General features: G+C 55.7%; 1 protein-coding gene across 2 annotated transcripts in view; it reads right to left on the bottom strand.

Moving 5' to 3' along the window:
• Positions 1-836: 836 nt before the first annotated feature.
• Positions 837-7,861, bottom strand: part of CAD (carbamoyl-phosphate synthetase 2, aspartate transcarbamylase, and dihydroorotase) — a 29,044-nt gene continuing 22,019 nt past the window's right edge. Inside the window, exons 28-44 of one of the 2 annotated variants that reach the window (XM_017545582.2) lie at positions 7,369-7,535; positions 7,020-7,184; positions 6,711-6,842; positions 6,287-6,488; positions 5,697-5,887; positions 5,457-5,597; positions 5,116-5,217; positions 4,531-4,627; positions 3,938-3,982; positions 3,666-3,835; positions 3,497-3,571; positions 2,775-2,987; positions 2,186-2,311; positions 1,839-1,994; positions 1,641-1,742; positions 1,324-1,418; positions 837-1,202 (exon numbers count right to left, since the gene is read on the bottom strand). In XM_017545582.2, coding sequence (XP_017401071.1) covers positions 1,100-1,202; positions 1,324-1,418; positions 1,641-1,742; positions 1,839-1,994; positions 2,186-2,311; positions 2,775-2,987; positions 3,497-3,571; positions 3,666-3,835; positions 3,938-3,982; positions 4,531-4,627; positions 5,116-5,217; positions 5,457-5,597; positions 5,697-5,887; positions 6,287-6,488; positions 6,711-6,842; positions 7,020-7,184; positions 7,369-7,535 — 2,282 coding nt within the window. In that variant the 3' untranslated portion in view covers positions 837-1,099. Of the gene's footprint in view, positions 1,203-1,323; positions 1,419-1,640; positions 1,995-2,185; positions 2,312-2,774; positions 2,988-3,496; positions 3,572-3,665; positions 3,836-3,937; positions 3,983-4,530; positions 4,628-5,115; positions 5,218-5,456; positions 5,598-5,696; positions 5,888-6,286; positions 6,489-6,710; positions 6,843-7,019; positions 7,185-7,368; positions 7,536-7,861 lie in introns of both variants that reach the window. The other variant, XM_017545581.2, reaches the window with a different exon arrangement.

Raw genomic sequence — 7,861 nt, 5'->3', positions numbered from 1 at the left:
AGAGCAGTTTGCACTATCATGTGCCAGTGTGCAGCAGTTGAATCTGTAGAAGCCACAGGAAACCTTATGACCTGAGCCTGAAAACTGAGGGTGAGAATTGCCTTGCTCATCCTCATACTCCCTCTACACATGGTGCTTTGTACCCAGAGGCCACTAAGTTTTGTTGGAACAAGAAATGAGATTTCTCCAATCAAGTTCTCGGGATGGAAGAGCCGCTCCTCAGAAGCCCTCACCCGCAGACACATGAGCTACTCCCCTCAGGCCCCTGCCCTGGGGTCTCCAAGCCAAAGTGCTCTCCAGCCCTCCATGGCGTCTGCCCCTCTGTCTACTGTCAGGCAGATGCTCTCAGGGATGGGCGGTAGGAGGGGCTCCTAACAGTGACAGTGGATGAAGAACTAACTCCAGGGTGAGGTTTTGAGAATGCAAAGGCAGCCTTAGCCACTGAAGGAGGACTAACCAGAAAGAGTGGGGAAGAGTCAAGGCCTGGCATCAGACTGCAGGCTCAGCCTTCCTTTCACCCTGATGAGTGTTCTCCCAGTATCAGGCAGAGGGCAGAACTGTCAGGTTTTTGAGTCAACTGAATTGAGCAAGGAGGGCTGGACACGAGCCAGAGCCCCCAGGTAAGCTCTGGCATCAGCATGACATGGGACTCAGAGAGCACAGAGTAACATGCTCCTGTTGAGTTCCAAAGAGCCCTGAGTGTGAAAATGCCAAGTGTGGCTGCACAGCCCTAGCCAGAGCCCTGCCTGGTGAGGCTGCTCTTGTAATTTGGGAATCTGCTCCATTTTCTAAAAGAAAGCTCCATTCTACTACACTCAGCATCAAGGAAGCAGGAATTAGGGGCAGCTCAGCTATTTATTCAGTAGAAAAATGACTGTACAGGTTTAAGGTGCAGGAATGAAGATGGGGCAGACCAGGCCCCAGCATCTGAGGCTGCAGCCCCAGGCCAGAGAGCTCCAGTCCAGAGCCTGAAGCGTGGTCGGCACATGTGAGCTATCTGAATGCCCAAGAATATCTAAGTGTGCTGCCCCCGTAGGGGGCATTGGGATTCCTTGCCCAGCAGCTGGGCCTAAAGAGAAGAGGCTGAGGAAGCCAGGCCCTAGAAACGGCCCAGCACGGTGGCTAACAGAGCCATGCGGATGTACATGCCATTCTCAGCCTGGCGGAAGTAGGCTGCGCGGGGGTCCGAGTCCACTTCCACACTGCAAAAAAAAAAGAAAAGAAAGGAAGTGCTATTGTGCAGCCCATGGATGGCCTGTCCAGGACTAAGTCTCCTCCCCACCGCCAGCCCCGAGGTAGTCTCCGACTCTGATGCTTCGCCACCTTATCTCGTTGACACGGGGCATCGGGTGCATCACCACCATCTTCTTCTTGGCCCGAGTCATGATGTGGGGAGTGAGGATGAACTGACCAAAGCACTGCAAGGCAGACGGGGTCCCCATTAGTGCCTTGGGGTAGGGATGGCTACAGAGGACACAAATCTGGGCTCCACTGGGGTCCCCTCCACACCCACATGCAGCAATGGCAACTAAGGGACGTGAGGTTTACCAGCTGACCCAGCCCTCAGCCCAGCCTTTCTGTCCTCACATCTGATGCCCTACGGCAGCAGCTCTGGGCTCTTCCTCAAGCCCAGCACTCACAGCTTCGTACTCCTGGGTAGAGCCAAATCGTTCCTTCTGGATTCGAGTCATGTAGAGTACATCGGTGTCAGGCAGCGCCTCCTCAATGCTCTCAAATTCCTCCTGGAGGTTGAGGAGGGCCACGGTAAATATAGTGCTGGGCTCTGACTGCCCAACCCGTGTCTCCATGGCCTCCAGGCTGGGCTGTGAGGGTCTCACCTGCTTGATGCCACGTGAGGCCACAAAGGCCCGAACAGTGGGTGGCATGCACAGGCTGGGAGGTGCCACATAGCGCAGGCTGACACGATACTGGGTGAGCAGGCAGGCCAGGGAATGTACTGTGCGTCCATGCTTCAGGTCACCCACCATTGTGATCTAGGGGAGGAACCCAGTTACCATGTGGACCCCAGACTGAGCACCCTTCCCGTCATTTCCAAACTTTCAAAAGCCTCTGGAGCAGAATGAAGACCTCCTTGATGCAGCTGTCCTGGATCAGGGTAGCCACTTCCTGCCTCCCTCTCTAGATCGTCCCCTAGCAGGGCTCCAGCCCCTGCCACCACACTTACCGTCATGCCATTGACAGTTCCCAGCTCCTCACGGATGGTGAAGATGTCCAGCAGGGCCTGAGTGGGATGCTCTCCCACCCCGTCTCCAGCATTGATCACTGGCCTCCGGCAGTGCTTGGCGGCCAGCTGGAAAAATGGGGAAAATCCTGTCTTTTGCAGCTTTAGAGGCTCCCCCCACCCCCTGCCAGTCCCACTCTTCTAAGGTCCCCTCACTCATCTGGCCCAACCTGAGACTTGCAGTGTCACAGAAAATGTGGGCAGAAGGGACCTCACGTCCCTGGGTCCAGCCTTTTTTTCTTCTTTGAAACTGAGTTTCGCTCTTCTTGCCCAGGGTGGAGTGCAATGGCGTGATCTCAGCTCACCAGAACCTCCTCCTCCTGGCTTCAAGCAATTCTCCTGCCTCGGCCTCTCGAGTAGCAGGGATTACAGGCACCCGCCACCATGCCCAGCTAATTTTTTGTATTTTTAGCAGAGACGAGGTTTCTCCATGTTGGTGAGGATGGTCTTGAACTCCCAACCTCAGGTGATCCACCAGCCTCGGCCTGGGTCCAGCCTTTTAACCCTATCTCAGTACCCAGGCCGGTCTCACCTCCACTGCTCCAGGCTGGGGGTGCCGGAGCACAACGACGTCAGCATAGCAGCTCATGGTCTGCACGGAGTCAGCCAGGGATTCACCTTTCTGGACGGAGGAGGTGGCTTCCGAGAAGCTGAGCACGGCACCTCCTAGCCGGGCCATGGCTGCTGCAAAGGAGCTGCTGGTCCGTGTGCTCACTTCATAGAACATGGAGGCCATGACCTTCCCCTGGGGAGAGAGCAAGGTGGAAGGTGTACATAAGTGTGTCCACCCTGGGGAAACCAGAGGAAGGCACCACCACTCCAACTGACACTTGACGGACACTAGGAGGATCCTTCTGCACCCGTAGCTCCCCTGTTAGAACCCTGACGTTTCCACCACTGGTGTCACTCTAAGCTAAAGGCTCTGCCTCCAGAAAACCACCCATTATTAAGTGTCTGAATGAGCTCAGGGAGAAGGACACGCCCTAGCTCTCTCCCATGATTACAGCAGCCCAAACCAAATGACCCCACTACTGGGGTGATGGTCTCATACTCAGGACCTCCCAAGCCATCTAAATCCTGCTTTGGAGAGGGAAAACATGGGGGGAAGATCTACAGCAGCATAGGGATGGACTAATATGAGGAGACAGGATGGCAGGGGGAGGAAGACCCACTGTGACCACTGTGCAGCCCTGCCCTGATGTGGCCCAAGGGCAGGCGATGGTGTGGACCCCACTCCACGGCCCTGATCCTGACCTTTAGGATGTCGAGGCTCCGCTCCTTCTGCACCATCATACGCAGTGTGTGTGCCACATTGAACAGGTGAGACATCTGAGAAAGAGCCTAAGTTAGCTAGAAAGGCCCTAGCCCTAGCTTTCCAAATCCTCAAAGCTCTGGGTGGTCCCATCCTCCCTGCCCCAAGCACCTGATCCTTGGTGAACTGCTGGACGGACAGGATATGTTGGCCCACTAATGAGTGCAGCAGGGGTGAGGTCTGGGGGTGCAGCAGGCCAGGTGTGCCCAGGTTCTGGGGAGATGCCTGTCTAGGTACTGGTGGTGGAGGGTAGCAGGTGCCATCAGGAGTTCCCATCAGCTCTGCAGTGAGGGATGGGACAGAAGAGGCTGGTCAGAGGGTTCCTCCTATCAAGGCCAGATCAGAGGTCCCTGAGGTGAGTTTGTGTCAGGGTAGAGTCTCACCTGGCTCGGCTGTCTTTCGAGAAGACTTCTCCTTTGGCTCCTCAGCTGCAAACAGGGCAAGAGGACAGATAGATACACGTTTATGGCTGAGGTTTGGAAAGAAACCCCATATTCCAAGGAACTCTAAATCAGTGTATGTGTTAAACCAATTCACAACACAGTAATGTAGCAGGTTAGGGGAGGGCAGGGGACTGCAGCAGCTCTGGGGACAGACGTGGCTTCCCATGGGGCTGTGTTATATGGGAGCAGTGGTGCCCTCCCGGAGCTCTCCCAGTTGGCAAAGGCATCCTAGGCAAGAGGAACGGCCAGATTCACACCAACCAACAACCTGGATTTACCCCACAATCTCCTGCCCCGTGGAATTCCAGCTCCTGAGTAGAGGAACACAGCTGCCCACAACAAAAAAGGGCCATGAGAAGCTGTGGGATGTCTACTCATATTGGGGATAATTGTTTAGGCAAAGGACGGGACAGCAGATCGCAGGAGGATAAAGGGATGGAGAGGAGGATATATAAGTGAAGAAAGGCGAGGCACTGGCAAGAAGTGGATCTCGTCCCTACACAGCCTCTGAGTCACAGGAGCTCCACCCTTACCTGGCAAACCTGGGTCGGAGGCTCGATGGATTCGGGGTGGCAGATGGAAGCGGCCATCAGGAAGCCCTGGGATGCCCCGGCGGGGCCTTTCAGGTGTCTGGAGGGACAACATTGGCCCAGAGTTTTGTTTTGTTTTTCCTTTTGAGATGGAATCTTACTCTGTTGCTCAGGCTGGAGTGTAGTGGCATGATCTTCGCTCACTGCAACCTCCACCTTCTGGGTTCAAGCAATTCTGCCTCAGCCTCCCAAGTAGCTGGGATTACAGACGTGCACCACCACACCTGGCTAATTTTTTTATTTTTAGTAGAGATGGGGTTTAACCATGTTGGCCAGGCTGATCTTAAACTCCTGACCTCAGGTGATCTGCCTGCCCTGGCCTCCCAAAGTCCTGGGATTACAGGCGTGAGCCACCATGCCTGGCCAGACCCAGCATTTTAAAAAAGTAATTGACCCAACCCCACTTCAAATTCAGTCCCTCAAGAAAACCCCAACTGTTCCTGAACCACCAATGAAAATGTTCAAGCTGTTCGTCCTGCCCTGGGACTAACACCTCCCAACCCCCTAGCCAAGCAGCAGTGTGGATACCGTGGTCATCTCACTGGTGGCAGGGGCTGAGGGTGGGAGCTGGGGAACAGCCCCCTGTGGCCACTTCCGTACATCCTGTCCATAACCTGGGGGCACCAGAACCTGTAGGCAGAAGGCAGGGCACTCAGGAGAAAGCAGAGAGAACTTGGGTCCTAAAGGAGTGGATGTCAGCAAAGACAAAAAGCGCCTTAGTGGAGCTGTGCCGTCTCTGCCCCCAACCCCACCTCAGGTCCAGGGCAGTGGTGCCGATAGTGGGACGGTGTAGATGTGTTGGGTAGGGAAAAAATGAACGTGGTGTGGAAGAGGGCACTCCTGAGGCCAGGCAGGGGCCACTTGCGTACCTGCCCATCGATGTAGGCAACCTCCCCTCGCAGGACCACACGGCGGACGGTGCCCTTCACCTTCTGCCCTTCAAAAGGTGTCCAGTGGGCCTTGGAGAAGGGCATGTGGCTGGGGACTGTCCACTCATGCTCCAGATCCACCTGCCCAGAGGACACGGGTTATGTTAGGGAAAGGCTACCCCAGAGAATAGATCCTAGGGCTGGAGAGCCCCCCTCCTGCTCTGGGCCTCATTCCCACACCTCCACATAGGTGTCGTCCTGTGGGGGCAGGTGAAAGATGCGCCGAGGATTGTGGTGCAATCGCTGCAGCAGGTCGTCCAGGCTGAGCCGGCCCTCGCTTACAGCCGTCAGCAGTAGTGGCAGCATGGTCTCTAACCCTGGGAAGCCAGGTGGGGGCCTGGACCCACACTTCTCCTCCAAGGTATGGGGAGCTGGGAGAAAGAAAGCCATTACCCTCAGGACCAATCACCTCCATGCCTGGGAAGTCATTCATCCACATCCCAGGACTGCACTTCCAACAACCTCCTTACGCTCGCTACCACTCCCGATGCTCATTTTTTCTGGGAATTGGAAATGAGGGCAACAGGACTGCTGCTGTCTTCTGGAGCCCACACTTTTACCCACGTATTCTTTCATTTGCAGTTTTACTCACTGGCTCATTCATTCTTTCAGGCACCTATCACAGACCAGGCACCCTAGAGGCTAGGGTCCCATTTAGATAAAGACCCTGTCCTCGGAGAGCTCTGAGGCCTGACCTGGCTCCCATTTTCTTGCTAGGGCTGTCCCACAAGCCCCATTCAGCAGAGGAGGTACATGCTGGGTTCTCTCACCATGGTCTGAGGCAAAGCAATCGATGATAGCCATGTTCTCCCACAGGGCTTCCACATCCTGGCGGGTGCCAAGCTTAGGCCGGACCTCCCCCTTCCCAGGCCCCAGGCGCTCCAGGTCATCACAGCTTAGGAACAGGTGATGGGGCGCCACCTCGCAGGTCACTGGCAGGCCCCGTGCCTTTGCAGCTTTAATTAGCAGGATCTGAGGGACAATGGAAAGATCCAGAAGAGGCACCACCCATATGTCCCGCCCTACAGAGAGTCCCGTTGGCCAACATCCCTGCTCTGAAAATTGATGAGGCAGAGCTGCAAGGACGCTGGTTCGAGGCTCTCCTCCCGCTGTCTCCTGTCCCCAAGGACTACCCTGACCTTTAATGTTACTGGGAAGGCAACAGGGACAGCAGGACCTCTGGTGAACTCTTACCTCTTCCTTCCGTGCCACGTGACATATGTGCACTGAGCGCTGAGTCAGCTGAGCCACCATGAGGACAGCAGCCACGCTCTGCTGCTCTGCGTGAGCCACAATGGGGAGGTGGGAGGGCCATGTCTCAAAATGCTGGGGGCATAAAGAACTGATGAGGGAGTGTGCGGAATCTCCAACTGTGCTCATCAGTCAGAGCCCAGAGCCCCCAGGAGCTCCCTTGAATCCTCACTGCTGCCAGCCCACTTAGGTAGGGGCCTACACGCCAGGAGAAACTGGGTGGTAGCCACCTGCCACATGCACGCTTCCTACCTCCATCCACTGGACCACACTGTCCAGCCGCAGCTCAGAGAAGGTCTCACTGAGGTAGAGCTTCAGCCCGGCCGCAGACCCGGCCACAGTGCCCAAGGTTCCTGCATTTTCAGACGAGGCTCCAAGGAATAAGGCATAGTCACAGCGGGCACCAGCCTCTGCCAGCTGGAGAGGATACACAGAGATAAGGGTCACTGGTGTTCATTGGCACCTATGCCCACACAGGCTAGCCTGCACCAGTGGCCTGGGCCCATGGGGAGGGGCAGAGGGAAAAGGTCTCAGGGAGGCAAAGGTGGCTGGTGGGGGAATGTGGGTCTCCAATACCAGGAAGAGGAGTGCAGTGGCTCACCTTCTGGGCCAGGGCCAGAGCAGGGGCATCGATGATGGGGGGCCGGGTATTAGGCATGGCACACACCATGGTGATACCCCCAGCCAGAGCAGCGGCCGTGCCTGAGGCAAAGTCCTCCTTATGTGTCCCACCTGGTTCCCGCAGGTGCACATGGACATCAATCAATCCTGGGAGAATATAAAAGCAGCAAGATTATAGGAAGAGTCAAAAATAGGAAGGATGGGCCAGGCATGGTAGCTTATGCCCCAGCACTTTGGGAGGCCGAGGCAGGTGGATCATGGAAGTCAGGAGTTCGAGAACAGGCTGACCAACATGGTGAAACCCCGTCTCTACTAAAAATACAAAATTTAGCCTGGTGTGGTAGCACACGCCTATAATCCCAGCTACTTGGAAGGCTGCGGCAGGAGAATCACTTGAATCTGGGAGACAGAGGTTGAAGTGAGTCGAGATCATGTCACTGCACTCCAACCTGGGTGATGGAGCAAGACTCCAT

This window comes from Cebus imitator, unplaced genomic scaffold (assembly GCF_001604975.1).
Source record: "Cebus imitator isolate Cc_AM_T3 unplaced genomic scaffold, Cebus_imitator-1.0 Scaffold180, whole genome shotgun sequence".
Classification (NCBI taxonomy): domain Eukaryota; kingdom Metazoa; phylum Chordata; class Mammalia; order Primates; family Cebidae; genus Cebus; species Cebus imitator.
The sequence above is the reverse complement of the archived record's forward strand: the minus strand, read 5'-3'. Positions and strand labels throughout refer to the sequence as shown.